At 38.5% G+C, this 24,746-nt stretch overlaps 1 protein-coding gene and 1 long non-coding RNA gene across 11 annotated transcripts in view; one reads left to right on the top strand and one right to left on the bottom strand.

Annotated features, from left to right (window-relative positions):
• LOC127367418 (uncharacterized) overlaps positions 1-7,631 on the top strand; it is a 16,820-nt gene extending 9,189 nt beyond the window's left edge. The window contains exons 2-3 of one of the 2 annotated variants that reach the window (XR_007885472.1): positions 7,154-7,282; positions 7,495-7,631. This is a non-coding gene — a long non-coding RNA (uncharacterized LOC127367418). The remainder of the gene's footprint in view (positions 1-7,153; positions 7,283-7,494) is intronic. The other variant, XR_007885471.1, reaches the window with a different exon arrangement.
• LOC127367410 (butyrophilin subfamily 2 member A1-like) overlaps positions 1-24,746 on the bottom strand; it is a 45,859-nt gene that overhangs the window by 10,966 nt on the left and 10,147 nt on the right. For 3 of the 9 annotated variants that reach the window (XM_051407210.1, XM_051407212.1, XM_051407209.1), the window contains 4 exons: positions 11,626-11,661; positions 10,586-10,864; positions 10,276-10,422; positions 8,858-8,893 (listed from right to left, as the gene is read on the bottom strand). In XM_051407210.1, coding sequence (XP_051263170.1) covers positions 8,858-8,893; positions 10,276-10,422; positions 10,586-10,864; positions 11,626-11,661 — 498 coding nt within the window. Of the gene's footprint in view, positions 1-4,843; positions 6,433-6,888; positions 6,934-7,967; positions 8,022-8,857; positions 8,894-10,275; positions 10,423-10,585; positions 10,865-11,625; positions 11,662-24,746 lie in introns of those variants that run through there. The other 6 variants (XM_051407216.1, XM_051407213.1, XM_051407215.1 and 3 more) reach the window with 5 other exon arrangements.

Genomic DNA, 24,746 nt, shown 5'->3' on the forward strand with positions numbered 1-24,746 from the left:
GAGAGCAGTTTGCTGTGCTTCACTGAAACGTGGCTATCATCCTGGACGTTAACGTTGAGCTGCCCGGCTTCAGCACAGTGAGGTCGGACAGAGACACTGAAGCCTGTGGGAAGCGGAAAGGAGGCGGACTGTATACGTGAACACAAGGTGGTGTAACCTTGGACATGTCAACATCAAGATTTCCATCTGCAACAGGGACGTTGAGCTGCTTGCCGTAGGGTTGCGACCCTTCAACTTGCCCAGAGAGTTTGGACACGCCATTGTTGTTATTGTTTACATCCCACCACCTGCTGACGCGGTAGTCGCGTGTGACGTCATCCACTCCGCTGTAGCAGGACTACAAACACAGCACCCCGAGGCTCTGGTGTTAATCTCTGGGCACTTTAATCACGTGACTCTGGACACAACACTACCTGCTTTCTTCCAGTAGTGGATTGTTTCACCAGGGGAAATAGGACTATTGACCTACTGTATGCAAACGTTAAGGACGCATACAGTGCCACGCCTCTGCCTGAACTGGGGAAAGCTGATCACAACCTGATTCTGCTTCAGCCTCACTATCAACCAAGAGTGAGGAGACAACCCACAACAATGCGCTCATTCAGGAAGTGGTCTTTTGAGGCAGAGCAGGCTCTAAGAGACTGCTTTGGTAGTACGGACTGGGATGTACTGCAGGGTTCGCACTGTGAGGACATCGAGGAGGCTGTTGACTGTACTACTGACTACATCAACTTCTGTATGGATGTTGTTGTATTGTAAGAACTGTGCGCTGCTATGCCAACAACAAGCCCTGGATTACAAGTCATGTCAAGGGCCTTCTTAACCAGAGGAAGAGGGCCTTTAAAGACGGAGATCAGCAGGAGCTTAGACGCGTACAGAGGGAACTTAGAGTCCAGCTCAGGGAAGTTAAGGAGCAGTACAGAAGGAAGCTGGAGCAGAAACTGCAGAACAACAGCATGAAGGAGGTTTGGGATGGGATGAAGATCATCACCGGCTGCAGCTCAAAGCGGGGGGCCCACATTGAGGGGGATACAGAAAGAGCAAACCTGATGAACCAATTCTTCAGCAGGTTCGACCACCCCATCCCGTTAACACCTCAGGTCACCATACCCCCTTCTGCTGCTGTCTCTCTCTCGCTCCCCTCAGGAGCCACAGAGGAGCTGGTTGTCCCACCCACTATTACAGCAGCCCAGGTGTGTGGAGAGCTAATGAGGCTTCGTCCCAGCAAAGCAGCAGGTCCAGATGGAATATCCCCTCGACTTCTGAAGGCCTGTGCGTTGGAGCTGGGACTCCCCCTACAGCACATCTTTAACCTGAGTTTGGAACAGGGGAGGGTCCCTAGACAGTGGAAGACATCCTGCATCATCCCAATCCCAAAGAGACCACACCCTGGTGAGCTAAATGACTTCAAAATTTCGCAGACGACACGGCTATTGTGGGCTGTATCAGGAGTGACCAGGAGGAGGAGTACAGGAAACTCATTCAGGACTTTGTCACATGGTGTGACTCCAACCACCTGCGCCTCAACACCACCAAGACCAAGGAGATGTTGGTGGACCTCAGAAGGCCCAGGGCCCACCCGGAACCTGTGACCATCAACGATGACTGTGTGGAGTTGGTACAGACATACAGATACCTGGGAGTACACCTGGATGATAGGCTGGACTGGACTGCCAACACAGACACCCTGTGCAGAAGAGGTCAGAGCCGATTATACTTCCTCAGAAGGCTGGCGTCCTTCAACATCTGCAAAGAACTGCTGCAGATGTTCTATCAGACTGTTGTGGCGAGCGCCCTCTTCTATGCAGTAGTGTGCTGGGGAGGTAGCATTAAGAAGAAGAATGCCTCCCGTCTGGACAAACTGGGGAGGAAGGCGGGCTCTGTGTTTGGCACAGAGCTGGACAGACTGACATCTGTGGCAGAGCGACGGGCGCTGAACAGGCTCCTGTCAATCATGGACAATCCACTGCATCCCTGCACAGCGCCATCTACAGGCAGAGGAGCAGCTTCAGCTTCCTGCTCCACTGAAAGACTGAGGAGATCGTTCCTCCCCCACGCCATCAGGCTCTTCAACTCCACCCAGGGGAGGAAAACTCTAAACTCCAATATGTCTGCCCTTCAGTTAAATATACCACCTGACGCAGTGCACCCTGCATTATGTGACCACTGACTGACTGACACTACTTAGGTACACTTAGGCCTTGCAAGCACTGGATTTGACCATGCACCTTAGGACACTAGCCCCATGCTCGTTATTTAGCTATTTATTCTACTTTATTCTATTAGTTCTTCTAAATTGACCTCCTCTATCTATCTATCTATCTATCTATCTATCTATCTATCTATCTATCTATCTATCTATCTATTACATCTGACTGTTACAGTAATATACCTAGATGGCTCTTTTTGTTTTGAGAAATAAGTGAGGAAAGTGCAAATGTGCATGTTTCTGTTCATATTTAATTTATTTCATTCATATTTATGTTATTTTACTTTTTGTTTTATGTATTGCACATAATACATTTGGTATAAATGACCAGTATTTGTCATGTGATTTCCCTTAAGTGTGATAATATTTTGACTGGAAAAAATATTGCCATATAAGAAATGAACCGTATCGGTATCGATTGTATCGAATCCTGAAAGTGTGGTATCACCCATCCCTAGCGAGTAGCATAAGAATCTCTGGGCTCACGATCTGATATGTATTTTTATATATATATGTTATGTTTCTAATATAAGGAGAACTTTTGAGCTTCAACTGTGTTTTTAGCAAATGTAAAATCCAAATATAAAAGTCTTTCCAAAAACTGTGAATAAACTGTATTTAGATCAAAGCTTCTAAAGACGACTGCTGTATAAACTGGTCAGAGGTCAGTTGCAGAAGAAAAGAACAGTCATGATTTCTGACTTATATATTACAAATGTTTCACATTTAACTCTACCTGATGACGACCCTCAGTATGAGCAGCAGTGGGGTTTGAAGCTGACGTTCACAGTCTGGTGTAAAGCTCAGTTTTTAGATACTAGTTCTTGGCTTGTGTATTTACATTTTATGCAACTTTATTAATCTACTTCACCACATGTCAGAGAGAACTGTTGTACATTTTACTGCACTACCTTTATTTAACAACTAGTGGTTCCCAACATTTCTGTCTGATTGCCTCTTAAAATAAAGCAGTGTGCAGCTGAGGCTCCTTATTCTTGTCCTGATGTCCATGATTCATCAGCTGTTGCACCAGAGACTCTCCACCTCTAAACGTCTCACATGGTCACATAGTATAAGTAGTTCAAATTATTGTGATCCTTCATGGTTTGGTAAAGTGGCAGCACCACGCAGACGCCTGTGGATGGAGGTCCAGGTCTCCAGGGTTGCAGAGCTCTCTGGAGGGTTCAGCTCTGGTTGGAGGTTTGTAGCAGCTGATGATGTCGGGGAATAAGATCGTAATAAATGATATTACGTTATGCAATCGTTGCTACTCTAACTGTGGTGGTAACATTATCCACTGATGTCTTCAATAGTAACCTTGTTCCATTATTATTAAATATCATTATTCAGTGTTTCCTCCCTGAAGGAGTAAAGTGTAAAGGTGATCCAGTACAGTTTAAATTCATGTTTAATATGGGACATTATTATCAGCTGCTACAAGGTTTCAAACAGGTGGGAACATTATATTTTGTAATAATCAAATGTTTCTATTTCACAGCGTGATTACCTCGTCACTGAACACTCGACCTTTGACCCTTCCTGGGTGTCGTCTTTACGGGTTAGCAGCCAGTATTTAGCAGCCACTGAGGCCACAAATGGACGTTAATGCTGTAAATGACATTAATTGTACCAATATGAGACGTGTTGGACGCTTTGACATCAGCTGTTTTTACTGTTCTGAACCTGTCCAACAATCAGCAGCAGAGTCCTCTCGTGGATTGTGTCCGCAGCGGTTTGTTCTGGTGGTCAATCCGTCAACACTGCTGCTGCTGGATGAACAGAAGAGAGGTGATCCCACAGTTTGGGTTGTGGGTGGAGGTTTTGGACCTGAAAGGACATCGGCACACAGTTATTGTGCCATTTACCACCTGAAGTCGCGCTGTTTAAAAGTGTTTGATGCCACTGCAGCTTTCAGAGCGTCTCCAGTTTTACAATAGATTATATTGTCTATGAATCTGTTTTTCAATGGTTGTAAATGATTAATGAGTCAGTTAATAAGTTCTACTTTCATAATAAAACACTCTTCTCCCTTCTTGTAACTCTCGTCTCACAACGACTGATACTTCAGTTCTTTCCCTCCACATATATACAAACAGACTGCTGGAACAATAATGTGTCTTTTAATGTCCACATTAATCCACAGTGCAGAGGAAGAGGAGGAGGAGGAGGATGTGTCTGTTGTTAATATGGACATGATGTTAATCAGGAACACATCGTTTTAAGCGATACATTGACTATTGATTAAATATTGAATCTAAATGTTGATTAGCTGGACATCCTGAGCAATATGGATGCAGATCTCTCAGTAAATAATAACCAAGTATTCAGTCAACCCCCAGTATAAATAGTATTCACTGTTCCAGTTTGAATGCAGACATTTTGAGGACTTTGGCTGAGGGCCCCAGGAAGGTTAGGACCGGCTCTGAAAGTATCCGAGTACCAAAGGAAGTGATTCTCAACCACAGTCCACACAAATATCTACTTAATTCAGGTTATTAAATAAAGTGTAAATGTTAAATCCAGTTGGTTTGTGTTCAAAGAGTCTTTAGTAAGACTTCAAGTATCAAAAACAGCTGCTGCAGCAGATCAATAATCACTCTGATTTCCTTCAAAATAAAAGCATCCAGTCATCCATCAGGAAAGTTTGTTTTATTCAAACGATTGGAGACAAAAGTTTAAACATGATGATTGTAATGTCTCATTATTATTTAGGACACTTTAATGTCCACAGTAGCAACAGGAAGTGATGGTAGACAGATGTAGAGTTTGTAGCAGTGTGCTGTCGCTACGTCACCAGCTAACTAGCTGCTCCAATAACAAAGAACCACATGAGGAAGAAAAGACAACTTAACAACATTAACTCACTGATTGGAAGAATATCTCATCAACAAGGAAACTTCCAGTGCAAATTAACAGACCTAAATATTAAACACACATTACAGTGAACAACACAACAAGGCACATACAAGGAAAACTCTAGCTCATAATAAAATATAAAATATACTGTCTCATCTTCACTGTACATTATTACAGCATTAATGAGATTTAATGATCAATCATTGAGTATAGAAGATTCTTGCTCTGCACCATGATGAAAATAGTATAAGACAATGTCAACTCTTATAAACAGTGAAAATAAATTCATTTCACATGGATGTTAAAAATATTCACACAATCAATAAAATATTTACGAGCTGCAGTTGAGCTGGACAACTCATCACAATAAAATATTGACCTAATATTATGAACTGAAACCAGAGTTTAACTCTTTAACTGATTCCTTCAGTGAGGAATATATCGAATACTGACACCTGAGAAATTCATTTGTTTCCATCTCTTCTCATCTGGACTATTTACAATCCTCTTTTCTCAACCTTCCTATGAGTTGTAGCATTAAAGCTTTAAGACACAACATAGTTCAGCTACAAGTTACATTACACACACATTGTACACTGCTCATAAGAATTAAGGGAACACTTCACAGTATAACAACTTCAGGGATATCAATCTATCCAGTTAGGAAGGATAAGTGATTGTGAATCCATTTGACCTGTTTTGGTGCAAATAAAAGTGACAACGAAAGAGGCAACAGCAAGACAACCCCAGAAAGGAATGAGTCTTACAGGTGACCACAGACAATAGCTCTCTCCTTATCCTTCCTGACTGATTCTTCTCTAGTTTTGCATTTTGTGAGTGTCCCTGTCACTACTGGTAGCATGAGGCGGTACCTGCCCTGATCCAGGTCTGTGAGGAGTACCCCCCCTCCAGGAGCATGCCCAGATGTTGTCAGGAGTGCATACAGGCACGTGGGGGCCACACACACTACTGAGTCCCATTATGAGTTGCTGTGATGAAATTTATGCCAGATTTGGATCAGCCAGTGATTTAAATTTTTTACTTTGATTTTCAGTGTGATTTTGAATCCAGACCTCATCGGTTGGTGGTTTTGGTTTCTATTGAACGCTGTTACATTATTTTGTTCAGTACAGTAAAGATTGTGAACTTGAATATTTCGTTTATCGGATCTGATGTGTGATTTAAGTGTTCCCTTCATTATTTTGAGCAGTGTAGATTCAGGGATCTGTTGTTCTGACAGCAGCCACCAGAGGATCAAACAGCTAACTTCTTTTACTCTGAAGAACCGTTAGAAGAACTGTAGCCTGTACTGTAACCGTTAGAAGGACAGGATCCAAAAACTCGATCTTGTCCCAGCAGAGGAGAACCTGCAGAGAACAAAAGAACAGTATATATTACATAAAGTCAACTTTCATTTTACACAGAAAAGATTTTGTTGTCCCTCACAGACAGATTGGGTGTGGACTCCATCACCTCACTCAGTGCTTAGAACAGATAAAGCAGCTGATGAACGGAGAGAAATCCTCAGAGCAGAATAAACTTTAAACAGAAATAAAACAAGTTCTACCATCTGGAAATACAGTATTTTGGTCACAAACCAGACGACATAAAACAAGCACAAATATGAACCCAGCTTCACCTTGAAGCTGATGTTGAACCACAAACTCTACATTAAATATATTCACTCACTGCAAGAACTAAATAAACATCAAATAACATCCTGTCCTCATCCTCAGATTATCTTCTTCCCCAATTCCTGATAAAATAAATTAAAATATGTAACTTTGGCCCTGATACAACTGCCTCTCTCTGTCTGTACTCACCGTTCTGTAGCTTCACGGGCTCTTCATTCTCTCTCTGCTGGAGCTCTGTGACAAAAAAATTATATGGAAAAAAATAACGGTCATTTGTTTTTAACATTTTCATAAATACTTGTTCACCTGTAAGTGATTTTTACAATTTCAAATTGACCTGGTGCCTTTTCTTTTCTTTTTATTTTTAGATAATGTTGAAAACATAATTTAGTTCTCTGATGTTGGGACAGATGCTGCCTCCCTAAAAGATTTAAATGTTTGTATCATTGTTCAGAGATTATTAGTTTACAGATGATGAGATTATTAGTTTACAGATGATGAGATTATTAGTTTACAGATGAGATTATTAGTTTACAGATGAGATTATTAGTTTACAGATGGTGAGATTATTAGTTTACAGATGGTGAGATTATTAGTTTACAGATGGTGAGATTATTAGTTTACAGATGAGATTATTAGTCTGCAGATGGTGAGATTATTAGTTTACAGATGAGATTATTAGTTTACAGATGATGAGATTATTAGTTTACAGATGAGATTATTAGTTTGTAGATGAGATTATTAGTTTACAGATGAGATTATTAGTCTGCAGATGGTGAGATTATTAGTTTACAGATGAGATTATTAGTTTACAGATGAGATTATTAGTTTACAGATGAGATTATTAGTTTACAGATGACTCTCAGCAGTCTCTTTTATACGGTGTGTTCAAGGTGAGAATGTTTCTGTTATTCCACCTCACCGTTCTGTAGAAAACACTAAAGAGGGGGCATTGTTGTTCTGCTGTTAATCCGGTAGTGGACGTAGAAATGAGCTGAACTGATGTCTGTTTAAAATGGGGGAGCCGATGGACGCAGACGCTGCTGTGTTACACGCTATGACTCTTTTGTTTCAGAGTAAAACAGCAAAACCTGCGATGGGTCTTCTTCACTGCAGTATTGTTGGATCTCTTTAAAAAGAGCTAATGTTCAATGTTACCCTGAGGTCGACCACCAAACACACTGAACATCCTAAACCTTCAATATAAAGAAATAAATCATTCTTTAATTCCTATATTGGCCCTGATGCAACCGCCAATCTTTACTCACCGCTTAGCCTCAAACTCGTATCCATCCTCCTCAGTCTCTCTCCGCTGTGGCTCTCTGTGGTTTTGACAAAAGAATTACATGAAAATAAAAAACTTTATTATTTTTTAAAAACATTTTCATCATTGTTAAAGTGATTCTATAATAATTCTATAATAAACATCTCAGTGAAACTCACTGTACTGCCAAATGAAGCACTTTGACTCTTCAAACTTTACTGTTAACAATGAGCATTGTGACCAATCACAGCTGTGAATCACAGAGCGACACTTTATTCACCTCCATCTAAATTAATCAGTCACTTTAAGCTTTATGTTCTCAAACTATAAAAGATCATAAAATAGTTCAATAATATGGTTTTGCTCAGTTTAGCAATCTTTGGTCTTTTTAAATCAATAAATGAATAAATTCATTCATTATAAATATGGCTGCTGGTTTAATGTTATATCAAATATCACTTAATCCACTAATGTCAGCCATATAAATAAGCAAGAAGTACTTGAAGCACTGAGCTGTCAATCAGAATGATCACTTGGTAGTTTAGGAGTCCAACCTCTGGTAAGAACAGATAAAGCAGCTGATGAACGGAGAGAAATCCTCAGAGCAGAATAAACTTTAAGCAGAAATAAAACAAGTTCTACCATCTGGAAATACAGTATTTTGGTCACAAACCAGACGACATAAAACAAGCACAAATATGAACCCAGCTTCACCTTGAAGCTGATGTTGAACCACAAACTCTACATTAAATATATTCACTGCAAGAACTAAATAAACATCAGATAACATCCTGTCCTCATCCTCAGATTATCTTCTTCCCCAATTCCTGATAAAATAAATTAGAATATGTAACTTTGGTCCTGATACAACTGCCTCTCTCTGTCTGTACTCACCGTTCTGTAGCTGTCTGTCAGTCTCTCTCTGTCTCTCTGTGGTTTTGAAGAAAAGAAAATAAGGAAGTGAGTAACATTTTCATTAGTCGTTGTAGACTGAAAGTGATTCTTACATTTTCCAATTGACCCGGTGCCTTTTCTATTTTTGTTTTAAATAAAAAAATGTTTTTTATTTGTTAACTTCAGACAGTTGTGATGACCCCTCCCCCCTCTGGTTGGTCTGTGTATTTTTATCTTGTGTTCTTCACAGGAGACAGAGTGGCAGGACTGTGGCCATTAGATGGGCTACACCTGGTTCATCCTGATTCCTAGGCTTTATAAGAGGTTGATCAGTTTATTGTCTTTCTCTCTCCTTCCAGCCAGCAGGTCCTTGGTTTGATTAATCCTTTACCTTTTTCCTCACACAACACTTTACCCATACCATCACACACACTCATTACACTACAGACAACACTGATGTACATTTATCTTTTATACTTTGTTTAGTATGAATATTGTTAAATTCAATTTATTTTGGCCTTAAACACTGACATTGTCTGTGTGGTCTCCCTTCTTTGATCAGCTGCTCCTGAGTGTGCCTAAAACTAAGCGGAAGTTCAGAGGGGACTGTGTCTTTGCTGTGTCGGCTCTTAAATTATGGAATGATCTGCCTCTGAACGTTAAACAGGCCTCTTCTCTGTCTGTTTTTAAATCCCGTCTTAAAACCATCTCTTCTCTGTGGCCTTTGACACCGAGTAAGATGTTGACTTTATTTACTTGATTTAATTTCTTATTTTGATTGCTTTTTATTGCGTGGCTATTATTTTTACTCATGTTTTATGTCTTTTAATTTATTGTTGTATTTTATATGTAATTTTGCTCCTCATGTGAGCTGTTATGTCTTTTATTTATGATGTCTTATTCATTCTCCTGTACAGCACTTTGGTCAACTTTGGTTGTTTTAAAGTACTTAACAAATAAAGTTGGATTGGATGAACTGTGAGCAGGTTCATGACACAGTTTCCTCCTGCTTCCAGTCTTCATGCTAAGCTATGCTAACCACCTCCTGGGTTCAACTCCATACTTAACAGGTAAGGTTAGGGTATTTCTCAAATGATGAACTCTTCCTTTAAGAGTTACAGCCTGAGATATTCAGGACTACAACAAACCCAGCAGAGGCACTAAGCCTACAGACTGAGTGTGAGTGATATTCAGAGCTTAATCAATAGTTATGATCATAGATTAATGACTGTGTTTTCTTTATGTTTAATGAATCAGTCAGTATTAGAACCAGAGGCCTCATGTAAATACCAACAGAATGGTTCATATCTGAGAAGACAAACACAAACTGTCAAAGTCTCTGGACCTGATAGTCTCAGTGGATCTGTTATGTTGATGTCTGCACATTATGGATCTGTTGATACATTATATAAACTTACCTTTAATACGACGTATTATGATGCACTTTGTAGCCACAAGCAAAACCAGAACTGCAGCAAGAGTTAAAACTCCTGAAACCCATCCACTAAAAAATCCACCCAACCATCCAATGAGCTCTTTGCTGGATGATTCCTCACGCAGTTTCTCTGAAACACATCACAAAAAGTTAATGTAACACTCAAACTGTAACTGCAGATCATGTACAGCACACTGCTCATAGACTACACACAACAGCAATTAAAGGGGTCTAAAAATATCTAAAAACTAATAAACTCATGAACAATGAAAATGATTTGAAAGAAATCTCACCATAGATGAACACGTAGGTCTCAGAATGAGTCTGATGGTGGATTTCCTCCTGTGTGACTACACAGCGGTAGTGGTCGGTCTTGGTCACAGTGGTGAGGAGGGTAACATCGTAGCTTCCTCCTCTGTCTGAGACCTGTGGCTCCTCAGCAGGAAGGATGTTTCCAGCTCTGTCCTTCCACTCTACTTTAGGTTTAGGAGAAGCACCTTCAACAACACACTGCAGCAGAGCTCCGTCCTCTGTGGCAGTAAGTGTCCTGGTGTACGGCTTTAGAGCTGCTCCTGTGAACACAATGTAAAGAAATATTGTTGTTGTTGTTGTGTTCATGTGTTCCCTGACTGTGGATGTGGAATACATTGTGTTTAAGAGAGGGAACACAGAGACATTATGAGGGCACTTTCACTGTTTCAGATTGATCAATAATGGAATCATTAGCTGCAGTCCAACATTAAAGTAATGAAACATAAACAGATATATAATATAACCATAGAAAAGGTTCTTGTAATTAAAAGAAAATCTTCTATGAGCTTGAATTCTATTTTTAAATGACAGTAAGGACTTTTATGAGAAAAGGCTGAAGAGCCTTTTAGATGGGAACCCACAGAGTCCGACCTTAAAGAGTGATCAGGAGAAATCAGTGGCGAGTCCTGACTGATGATGTCACTGATTTCTACATCTGCAATGTGTGTGCTACAACTCTGTCTCCCACAGGATGTGAATTATTCACAACTTTAAATACACTGTTCTGTAGTTAGCGCCAACACAACAACATCTTAAGCTCAGACGCTGCATCAGCTTCAAGTGATCAGTTGAAGTGTTTCTGTTTCCCAGCAGCCAATAAACACTGCACACGTAGAGCTCAGTAACATCATCAGTACCATGTGTCTCTGTAGGGAAGCTTCACAAAGTCCTCACTGGTCATTAATTACCACATCTTTAGAAGAAGCTAACACTGCTTCAAATATTGTGTCCCAACGTTCTGAATGATACTGAGGCCTAGAGAGTTGTAGCACACAGTACAGATACAGAGATCAGTCCTCACCTGGGATTTCTCCTGATCGCTCTTTAAGGACAGGATCTGAAAGACAAATGTGGGAGATGAATGTTTTAGATGTGACAATAAATGTATTCAGTTTGGTTTGGGGGTCAGTGATCTTTATGGTAGGGGGAAGTATGCTGAGAATCTGTTAATAAATCAAAGTTATATCAAAGGACCATTGTGTTGCTGAAGGTCTAAGGCTTTGGGATGTGGTTTACAATGGGTATGGTTAGGAAGTAACCAGGTGATCTTGGAGGTACTGGATGGTATATAAGATGGATCATTCTGGAAGTAGGGAGTAGGTACATTCATGTTGAGGTATTCTCTCTATGCTGCATGCAATAAATTCATCACACCAACCTGTAATTTCTTTAGAGAACTAGCAACTCTTAATATTTGGAAGAATTTCTCCTGATGACATAAAGACTTTAATGTTTTCATGAGTGACATTATGAACTAATGGAGTAAAACACAATCAGAGTCACTCATTCACACAGCAAAGGCCACATATTTAATGAGGGAGATCCATGTTCAGATGAAATAATACATCAGCACTCTATCCCACTCTCATGTCTGTGCAGTAAACATGAAGCTACAACCAGCAGAGGTCAGGTTAGCTTAGCATAAAGACTGGAAGCAGGTGGAAACAGTAAGTGCTATGGAGCTGTTTTACTATCACACACACACACACACACACACACACACACACACACACACACACACACACACACACACACACACACACACCTACAGGTGACTTACCGGTGTATTGCTTCATGCACAAACAGAGAAGAAGAAGACCCCAAGTTAGCAAACATGCAACAGTTTTATCCATTAATGCATTCAATATGTAACACTGATTATAAACCTTACTTTAGTTTAGAAAGCTGAGCGAGCAGAGCATGCAGGAGCAGCAGTGACTGTTTGTCACCTGAGTTGAGATTGGAGGCAGAGAAGTAAGCAGAGACAGAGACAGCTCCTCAGAGATGTTCAGACATAGAAGATATTACTTTAGTGGAGAAGAAGGAGGAAGAGGAGAAACATGTGTTAGGTAAGAGCATTGCAGCCAGAAGCTACAGGAGTTACAGGGGGGCACTACACTAATTAATCGTACAATAGCAAAGTGCAGATTCTGCAGATTGTAAGATTAAATAATTGATTATTGTCAGTCTGACAGCTCGATGTGATTACGTGCTATCTTCAAGGAGTCACTCGCTGTCAGTGGTTGAAAGGACAAAGAAGAACAGCTGGGTCACACATAATATAAAATAAGATTAATGTTAAACTGTTTATTGAAAGTACTCACCAACAACAAGCTCAATGTAGAAGGTTTGTCTTGGTTCAAGATGAGGAAAATCACAGGTGTAGTTTCCACTGTCAGATATCTTCGTATTATTGATCTTTATGGAGGCGTTACCGTTCTTCAGTTGATCTTTAAAATGTGAGACTCGACCTTTGAACTGCTCATCTTGACCTGGACGACCATTATTGTAATGATCGCCTCCATCATACAAGAACACCTCCTCCTTCTTCTTCTGACCATCTTTCCTCCAGTCAAACAGTTTATCTACAATGTTCTCCTTGGAGCTGAGAGAACAGGGTAGAATAACATCACTGCCTTCTTCCACTCTGACCACAGCTGGACCTGAAAGATGAAACATATTTCAATCAGATTAAACCTTTACATCACCTCAATTATTCTGAAACATTGAAAACACTGTGTTCCAAATTATTATGCAGATATGATTTGAATTAAAAAAAACATTAGATTTTTTGTTTTTCAATGAAAGTTTTGACATCAATCTCAGACAGGTTTGTCTTTATTAGTTTGCTAGGTGAGCCTAATTAATGGGAAACTACTTAAGGATGTTGTTCCACATTATTAAGCAAGTCACAGGTTTCATGCAATATAGGGGGAAAATATCTTTCTGCAGATGAAAAGCATGAAATAGTGCCGTATCTTTCAACCACTGGATATTTTACGAAATATTAAGAGAGATCATCGTCCTGTGAAAAGATTTGTGTCTGATTCAGAGCGCAGACGGGTTCCTTCAGATAAAGGCGTGTTAAGGAACATTTCTGTAAGGCTAATTCATTGTATTAAGTGAGCAGCTGTGAAAAAGCCACTGATGATAGTAAAAAGGTATTTGAAGTTGCTGGTGCTCCAGAGGCTTGCTGATGTGCATGAAGCTGTATTTCAGTCATCATTAAACAATGCCCACAAGGAGACGATTGCAGTGGAAATACATGAAGACGAATTGTCTAACAGTTTTATTCACTGATGTATGCCGTGCTACACTGGATGGTCCAGATGGATGGAGTTCTGGATACCACCATGTCCCAACAAGGCTGCGACGTCAGCAAGGAGGTGGTGGAGGATGTTTTGGGCTGGAATCATGGGAAGTGAGTTGGAGTTGGTAGTGCCTGAAGATGTCAAAATGAACTCATGGTATTTTTCCTTCCATGGTATAAAAAGAAGAACCATGCCTTCCGGAGTAAAATCATTTTCATGTAAGACAACGCACCATCCCATGCTGCAACAAATACCATTGAGGCCTAGGCTGCTATGGGCATTAAGGGAGAAAGAATCACGGTGTGGCCACCATCATCTCCTGACCTCAACCTGTGGAGCATCCTTAAAAGGAAGCTCTATGGGGGGGGGTTTCTCAAAACAGCAGCTCTGGGAGGCAGTTCGGGCATCCTCAAAGGAAATACAGTCAGAAACTGTACATGGACACAAGTTCAATGGATGAGAGAGTTGGTAATGGGATATCAAAGAAGGGCTCCTATGTTAATATGTAACTCCATCTTTAAAGATGTTTTTGATTTAAATAGTTTTGATTGGAGGAAAGTGATCCCCTCTAATGCAAAACACACAACAGATTTCTGTTTTCAATCCTTTAGAAACTATTGAGTGTTTTGAAACTGTTTTTCATAATAATTTGGAAAACTGCATTTTGACTTATTTTGTCATCATTGATAATTGTGTTTAATAAAATCCAGATTACAATATAATTGTTGAGGAATAAAAAAATCCTATTGACTGCCAATTCTATCGATTATTTAGTAAGACAAAGAACAAACATAGTATATCAGTGTTTCCTCTATGTTGATTTTGGAGCAGCGGTTAAGTTTCTGCCTCCGCGGTATCAGAAATGGGGCAGACGCACAATGTAGTCCCGGTTGCCTTTTCAATGATCCTGCCGACATAATGCACCCCCCCTATTGGCTGCCGCTCACAGTGCAGTTTAACAACAAGTAGAACTATTCAGAGGTTATTGGGGCGGTCCACTTTAACTCCACATACTGTTGTGTTGATGGAGCTTATTGTCAAAACGTTCACTTTCTTCCAAGTCGACTATTAAACTAACTAAATTAAAATAATAATTATGAACTGATTTGATCCACTGAACTAAAGTGGTGTGCAAGTCAGTGAAAGACATAGTTCTCATCTCGTCTATCTTATTTTCAACAGAGCGGACACTAGCGGGGTAGGAGGCGGTGGTTGTGTGTCCCAGCCTTTAACCTAAACCCGTGCTAAACAAGTGCTGCTCTCTCTCTCTCACTCACTCTCTCTCTCTCTCTCTCTCTCACACACACACACACACACACACACACACACACACACACACACACACTTTACGCACTGCTCTATCATTAAAGACGCTACACTACTTACACTAACACTTTGTTTCTTACCGTGTCCATGTCCAAGTGTTATTGTAGACAGCAGACAGAGACACAGGATCATGATCTTCATCCCTCCTAGCAGGTCAGGAAGAAAGAAGAAGAAGAAGAAAAACTTCTTACGGTTCAAACGGAGATATTTGAGGTTAAATAAACTGGTAGCGGATATTATTCGATACTTGTACGAGGAAATAAAGTCCTATACTTAAATAAGTCTTTAAGTACAAAAACATTAATGTTGGACCGCAAACTGTCCCAGTGGAGCACGGAGCCGACGAAGCCACACAAATGTGAAGCAAAGCTTTAAACATCACTGGCAAACATCAAATGAACTTCAGAATAAAAGCATACTGTTATGAATGTATTTTGAAGCTGTTGCCCCAGTGTAGACTGCAGGTCCTTAAAGTGCTCAGAAGATTTCTGAATAGGTTTGTGATTGTTGTGTGATTTTAAAACAGCATAGTGTCCATCAGCAGGCTGAAGAACAACCAGTTCAGACCACAGCATTGTGAGAAACACAATGTTAAAATGTCTTATTGACACATTCTGACACTAAAAGGAACACTACAGAGTTCATTTTGGATTTGAGACACAGTGTGTGTCCACATGTAAAGCAAAGGGAACTCTACCACCAACAATAATTATACATAGGCAGAGTCTGGCTGAGATTTTCAACTTGAGAACGACACAACATGCAGACTCTCCATCAATAACTCAAACTCTGTGATCATCTATCTGAATGAGTAAAATGATGGATTATTGGGTCTTTGATGGATACCTTATATTCCAGTAAACTCCTGCAGGCCTGTTCTTCAGAATCACACTCAGAGAAAACTTAAGCAAGTTAAAGACGTCACCTTGGGCGTTATTTGATGGGCATTTTTCTAAATCACTAAATGTGTAATTGTTGAATCTTAAAGATAATATGCAGACTAAAATATAATAAAAAATACTCAGTAGTTGCAGCACTCATGTGAGATTTCACTTAGCTGCTGCGATTATGAAATATCAAATTCAGTCAATATCAAGGTCTCTTAAACTATATTAAAGCTTTTATTTTGAAGGAATATAGAATCCAGGAAGTGTTTGTATTTTTGGGACTTCTGGTTCAGAGAAGGGGTGGGACCTGTCAGTGTGTGGAAAAGTGTCAGTGTTTGGGACCTGCCTGTGGGCTGATGTTTTTACATCCTGTGTAACACCGTGATTATGTTCCCTTTAACATTCCCTTTAATGCTGTATTCCTTACTTGTTGCCTCACATCATTTTCTGTATACACTTGCAAACTAAAAATGTGTTCATCAACCTAATGTTTGCCTGAACTCAAAGATTAAATCTGCAGGAAAAAACTGTAACTTCAAACCGAGATCGATTTAAGAAGATACACAGAGTTTGTACAGTCACTGCTGGCACAGCTGCAGAATGATCTCTAATGAAGAGAATCTCCAGTTGTTGCTCTAATCTGAGATTATATTAAACAGGTGATGATTCAACCAAATGTGTTCACTTTGAAGCTTTAAAACTCTTTAAATGTTTTTATTTTGAAGAGAATGTCCCAAAATAACTAGAAGTGTTGAGCTGTAGTTTCCTGTTGCACATTGTTTCTCTATGTTTAAGACAATCACAGTATAATTCAAGTTCATTGGAATATGTTTCTAATATAAGGAGAACTTTTGAGCTTCAACTGTGTTTTTAGCAAATGTAAAATCCAAATATAAGTCTTTCCAAAAACTGTGAATAAACTGTATTTAGATCAAACCATCTAAAGACGACTGCTGTATAAAACACTGGTCAGAGGTCAGTTGCAGAAGAACAGTCATGATTTCTCACTTATATATTACAAATGTTTCACATTTAACTCTACCTGATGACGACCCTCAGTATGAGCAGCAGTGGGGTTTGAAGCTGATGTTCACAGTCTGGTGTAAAGCTCAGTTTTTAGATACTCGTTCTTTGCTTGTGTATTTACATTTTATGCAACTTTATTAATCTACTTCACCACATGTCAGAGAGAAATAATGCACATTACACATTTTATTTCACAGCTATTTATTTACTTTGCAGATAAATCACAACTAAAACCTGATCAGCCCATTAAATATGATGTTATTGTAGATTAAACAGTTTATAAATTCATTAAAATTAACTCCACTTTAACCAACTTCAGTATACCATTGCTGCTTAATGTTAATATGTGCATCTAAAGTCAATCCAAGGACTTTTACATGTAATGAGGTACTTTTAGTGCTGGAAATTAACTAAGTATACTAGTATAGTACTTCTGCTCCACTTGGGTTCAGAGGGGACTGTTGTACATTTTACTGCACTACCTTTATTTAACAACTAGTGGTTCCCAACATTTCTGTCTGATTGCCTCTTAAAATAAAGCAGTGTGCAGCTGAGGCTCCTTATTCTTGTCCTGATGTCCATGATTCCTCAGCTGTTGCACCAGAGACTCTCCACCTCTAAACGTCTCACATGGTTTTATTTAAATTACTGTTCAAGGTCCAAAGAGCTCAATATTATATTAAATATCCAATATTTTACCCAAAAAACCCCACTGGGTAAATGCTTTCCTCAGATTTATCTGGTGACCCTTTGGAGGGGCCAGACCCCTAGGTTGGGAACCACTGCACTGAACTAACTAACTGTATAAGTAGTTCAAATTAAACTAACCAGGACCTCTGTAGCAGCTGTTGTTCAGCTTTAGAAATTATAAACTAATTTTAACTCTTTTACTCACAATATAAATATAAAATGACTTTATAGAACTTGTTTTATTGGGTTGTTGTGTTTTATTTAAATAAATGTTAAATCCAGTTGGTTTGTGTTCAAAGAGTCTTTAGTAAGACTTTAAGTATCCAAAAAATATGGTGGCCACAAGGGCAAACGCGCCGCAAATGGCAAAACGCTGCAAACACGGGAATGATGCAAATCCAAAAACACACAAACCCAAAAAACAACTCCAAGAGAGAAACGCTGCAAATTCACTCCACAAAACGGAAGTGCGCCACTAGGTGGGCCCGAACTGAAAGAGAAGAAGAAGAAGAAGAAGAAGAAGAAGAAGAGGAAGAGGAAGAAGAGGAAGAAGAAGAAGAAGAGGAAGAAGAAGAAGAAGAGGAAGAAGAGGAAGAAGAGGAAGAAGAAGAAGAAGAAGAAAGTTTTGGAGAGGACAGTGAAGAGGTACATTTTCCTTTATGTCTTTTTTAAACACTTGGCCGTAATCTTTTATAATATTATAATTATATTATTTAATATTATTTAATATTATTATAAAAAATAATATAATTATTATAATATTATAATAATTACATATATATATATATATATATATATATATATATATATATATATATATATTATAAGACAATGTAACTTTACAGTAAAAACTGTAAAAATAAATTCATTTCACATGGATGTAAAAAATATTCACACAAGCAATAAAATATTTACGAGCTGCAGTTGAGCTGGACGACTCATGACAATAAAATATTGACCTAATATTATGAACTGAAACCAGAGTTTAACTCTTTAACTGATTCCTTCAGTGAGGAATCTCATTGACACCTGAGAAATTCATTGTTTCCATCTTTTCTCATCTGGACTATTTACAATCCTCTTTTCTCAACCTTCCTATGAGTTGTAGCATTAAAGCTTTAAGACACAACATAGTTCAGCTACAAGTTACATTACACACACTTTACAGATTCAGGGATCTGCTGTTCTGACAGGTCACTGGATTTAGTGTACCCGTCCTTTTTGCTGTGAAACCCACACACACCCCTTCACAACATTAACCTATCAAACAGGTAACTTTGCTCTGAAGAACTGTTGGAACCTGTCCCTGTGAAGGAGAAAAGAACAGTATATATTACATAAAGTCAACTCGTGAATGAATTTGTTTTACAGATGACTCTCAATCCTCAGTGTTATCCTGAGGTCAAACACACTGTACAATCTAATCCTGAATTCACTCTATCACTTTAACACTGAGATGATTTCAGCTTCCAGCACTACTGACCATAAACAGAATATAATAAACATCTCAGTGAAACTCACTGTACTGCCAAATGAAGCACTTTGACTCTTCAAACTTTACTGTTAACAATGAGCATTGTGACCAATCACAGCTGTGAATCACAGAGCAACACTTTATTCACCTCCATCTAAATTAATCACTCACTTTAAGCTTTATGTTCTCAAACTATAAAAGATCATAAAATAGTTAGATAATATGGTTTTGCTCAGTTTAGCAATCTTTGGGCTGTATTTGATAGGACAGCTCAATATGGACAAGAAAGGGGGAGAGAGAAAGGGGATAACACACAGGAAGGACCTGGTACCTGGGGCACTGGCTCCACCAGGTGAGCTACCAGGGAGCTTCAATAATTAAACCCTAAACCAGTCTGGTGCTGGAAGGTGTATTTATTAACTGCAGACAGTTTCCTCCTGCTTCCAGTCTTTATGCTAAGCTAAGCTAACCACCTCCTGGGTTCAACTCCACACGTAACAGGTAAGGTTAGGGTATTTCTCAAATGTTGAACTCTTCCTTTAAGAGTTACAGCCTGAGATATTCAGAACTACAACAAACCCAGCAGAAGCACTAAGCCTACAGACTGATTTTGCGAGTGATATTCAGAGCTTGTAATGATCTCCTGAATCATAAAAGAAAACCTCCTTCTTCCTCTGACCATCTTTCCTCCAGTCAAACAGGTTATCTACAATATTCTCCTTGGAGCTGAGAGAACAGGGTAGAATAACATCACTGTCTTCTTCCACGACCACTTTGACCACACCTGGACCTGAAAGATGAAACATATTTCAGTCATTATGATTAATAAAGAGAAATCAGCTTAAAACAGAAAATCAGATTACACATATAGTTCATGTGTGTACTCAGGGACTGCACATTCCACTTTCACCTGTTTTTTTGCACTACAGCGCACTACCTCACCTGTTTAAATACTTATTTATTTATCCTATTTTATTTCACCATGTGAATACCCAAGTGCCTTAATTCTTGATTGTTGATTGATTGTTGTTTATTTTATGTCTGTTAAATTGTTGATTGTTTATTTTATGTCTTTTATTTATATACATTTATTTTTTATTGCCTGTTGGGTCCGAGAGGACTGAAATTTAATCTGTGCTGTTTGTCGTGCATATAGTATATTTGACAATAAAGATGACTTGACTTGATAGTTTAAGTTTTTTTCATGAATTATCTAAATCTACCTATGTAGAACTGAGTGGGATACTGTTACAATTTTAGTATCTTACCACAATTCTGTACTGATAACACAAATATAATGAAAGATGTATTTCAACAAAAGAAAAAGAAACAAAAATAGAAAGTGTCCCTTGTGGCCATTTATTAAAACTATATTCACTCACAGTTAATATTATAAAATATAAACAATAAATACAAGTGGAGCTACATTGCTATGCTAGTATATATATATATATATATATATATATATATATAAAAACAATAAAATACTATTTCTTAAAGGTTTTATTGCACAAGTAAGAAACTGTCACAAGGTGTTGTATTATTGTGTTTTGCTCTGTTAAAGAGAGTTAGTTGTGGGTTGTTATTATGTTATAAAGCTAGTAAGGAGTTAATAGGGCTTCAGTCTCAATACTGACCACTTAGAGTTCCTTACAGCACAAACAATAATGCTGCTATTAAAGAGTTAAAGTGGTTGTTTCAGCCACGCATCAGTATGGCGGTATATGAACATTTCATATCATACAGGGAAATTAAAACCAGTACACCAGTTCATCCGGTATATGGCCAAGCACTAGTGGCAACACTGAACCTTAATGAAGTGTAGAAACCAGTGAATTATTGAACTGATTGTTTCAGTGTTGTTGTTCTATCAGTGAGGGTTTACAACGCAACACCTGGCTCTATCAAAATAAAAGCTTTCACTCTTCTGTACCTTTTATTCACTGAAAAAGGAAACACTGGATTTAAAGACACGTGTGATAGTGACACTGGAAAATAAAACACAGGAGTGATACTGTGTCTAATAGACTCTGTTTTACTTTCTGTCCCTCAAACTCCACCAGAGACAATCCACCATTTTGTAATTCACATCCCAGCCACATTATTGGTTATATAGTATTTTCCTGTATTGAAAATATGAAATATACGTATTTTCTTTTTATTTATTTTTTTAAGCCTTTTATTCTCTTATTTTTATATTATTTATTTAATTACATTATGTTTGTCCTCTACCACGAGGTTTCTTCTTCTTTATTTCTGTCTTCTGTTCTCAGTGTCCTGTTTTCTGTCAAAGTACTTGTGATGTGCTTATATAAATAAAGTTAATATTATGATTATTATTATTGTGTTTTTTATCTTCATACAGTTTCCTCTACCAGTAGGTTATTTAGTATTTTACTAAATACAGAAAACCCCTAAAATAAGTGTAATAAGAAACACTTTGATAGATTTTGTAAGATTACACTGTGCTGATAATCCTAATGTATTAATTATTATGAATGTGGTGTTTTCTACCATTGGTTTGATACATGAGGACTTTCAGTTTAATTCACTTTATTTCAGACACATAGCTCCACATTAACATAAAAACAACAACATACAGATATAATCTGTCTTTCTTACCGTTTCCATCTCCAACTATTATTGCAGACAGCAGACAGACACACAGGATCATAAGCTGAGCTGTGGACGCCATTATTCTTGTTGTCCTGAACAAACATTAACAGGTCTAATGTCAGCTATATCTTTTAGTTCATTTACCACTTTAATCTGAGAACATGAGCACAGATCGTATCAGAACCTCTTTGATCAGTTCTGCATCAAGACTCAACCCTCTCCCACACTCCCTCTGCAGGCGGCTCTCCTCACAGCAGAGAGATGTTTATGCTGGTTTCTCATAATCCTCCTCAGAATCATTTTAGTCCACTAACTGGGGTTTAGTTCAAGTGTAATGCATTATTTAAGCCTTTCCTCTTCTATCCACTGTGATCTTAAAGGTGCACTATGCGATCCTGCATGACATCACTTCTGTTGTCGTTCAAAGTAAATACCAAACAAAACAGAGCAAGCTTGCCCCTCCCCCAGTGGCGTATCCAGGACATTTTTACTGGGGTGGCCAAGATGGGACACAAAGCTAGTGTGGGGTGACCATGGCATATCAAAGTTGAATGCGTATACTTACGCAGCCGACCGCGGTTCGAATCCCGGTCCTTTGCTGCTTGTCACATCCCCTCTCTCTCTCTCTCTCTCTCTCTCTCTCTCTCCCATGATTTCCTGTCTCGTAACTGTCAAATAAAGGTGTCTATGCTGGTAAAAAAAAATATTTCTTTTAAAAAGTCCTTTTTTAAATACATTCATCTCTTCAACAATAACCACTTTAAAACATAAATACATAAGTAAATAACTAAATCTCAATGACCTCAAATAAACATCTTTTGAGAACTTTAATTTTAAAACAGTTTTCACAGTTTTTTTTTCACAAACTGTTTTTTTTCTCTATTTGTTTCTGTCTGCTGGCACAGATTCAGTGTGGGCCTGATTTTACACCAGTATGAAATATATTCATAAATAATCTCACTACTAACTAACATGGCTTTAAACTGTGTCTAATCTGATTTCCTGTTTTAATCTGATTGCTCTTTATTAATCATAATGACTGAAACATGTTTCATCTTTCAGGTCCAGCTGTGGTCAGAGTGGTTGTGGAAGAAGACAGTGATGTTATTCTACCCTGTTCTCTCAGCTCCAAGGAGAACATTGTAGATAACCTGTTTGACTGGAGGAAAGATGGTCAGAAGGAGGTGTTCCTGTATGATGCAGGTGATCATTACAATAATGGTCGTACAGGTCAAGATGAGCAGTTCAAAGGTCGAGTCTTATTTTTTTCTGATCAACTGAAGAACGGTAACGCCTCCATAAAGATCAGAGATACGAAGATATCTGACAGTGGAATAATAATAAAAAAATACACCTGTGATTTTCCTCGTCTTCAGCCAAGACAAACCTTCTACATTGAGCTTGTTGTTGGTGAGTACTTTCATTAATATTAATATTATTTTATATGATCAAGATCTCCAGCTTTCATTGTAAGTTTGACTTTATCACATGGAGCTGTCAGACTGGCAACAATGAATAATTTCATTTAACATAGAAAAGTATTATAGTAAGTATTAATATAAGCAGTATTTGAACTTTACCAACATGTTGATAAAAGTTTTGAACCACTACTGTATGTTCATCAGTGTGGTTGTTTTTGATTTCTTTCTAACTTCAACATCAGTTTGAAAGCAGAACCACATGAATCTGAGAGACACGACCAAATGAACACCTGACAACATATAATCATAGTACAACTCTTTGAAGATGTAAATGTATGTTTAGAATCAAGTTAATTCAACTGTATGGTTCCAAATGTATTTCCTGTTAACATGTGAGTGTAAGAACATTAAAGTGCTGTTCACAATCACAATGAAACTACATTTTGATTGATCATTTAAAGCTGATGTAGCATCTAAGTTGTTGTTCTTACTACAGAACAATGAGTGAATGTATTGGCTCTAAAGTTTGAATAATACACAACATGTCTCAGTAGATTGAGCTGTGATTCATATTTGAATTTAGGTAAAAAAGTTTTTTGTATCACTGTACTTTAGTCTAAGGCTGGAGATTATTACAGTGTTAAACAAAACACTTGTACACTGTATGCTGATGCTAACATTATCTTTACCTCCACCAATACTACTACTCCTACTTATAATAACAGTAATAAACATAAAGTCAGGGAGAATGCTGGCAGCTCATCAGCCCTGGCCACTCGCAGTTGTTGGTATGAATTCCACCTACGTACTGTTGGTACCTTTTGTTGTATATCATTATTTTAATTTTTGGTTTTGGTTTGATCTTTTCCAAAACGGCTTGGTAACTGGCCAATTGGTCAGATTCAGTTGTGGTCTTGGCTCCATTTCTAGTGCCATAGCTGTCCTTAACAAGCTTTTGTTTCTATTGTGTTCACAGGAGCTCCAGATCCATACATCAGGATAGTTAATGTCACAGAGGACGGAGCTCTGTTGCTGTGTGAGGTTCAACATGGTTCTCCTAAACCTAAAGTAGAGTGGAAGGACAGTGCTGGAAACATCCTTCCTGCTGAGGAGCCACAGGTCTCAGACAGAGGAGGACGTTACTACGTTACCCTCCTCACCACTGTGACCAAGACCGACCACTACCGCTGTGTAGTCACACAGGAGGAAATCCACCATCAGACTCATTCTGAGACCTACGTGTTCATCAATGGTGAGATTTCTTTCAAATCATTTTCATTGTTCATGAGTTTATTAGTTTTCAAATATTTTTAGACCCCTTTAATTGCTGTTGTGTGTAGTCTATGAGCAGTGTGCTGTACATGATCTGCAGTTACAGTTTGAGTGTTACA

The sequence above is a fragment of the Dicentrarchus labrax genome, unplaced genomic scaffold (genome assembly GCF_905237075.1).
Source record: "Dicentrarchus labrax unplaced genomic scaffold, dlabrax2021, whole genome shotgun sequence".
Lineage (NCBI taxonomy): Eukaryota > Metazoa > Chordata > Actinopteri > Moronidae > Dicentrarchus > Dicentrarchus labrax.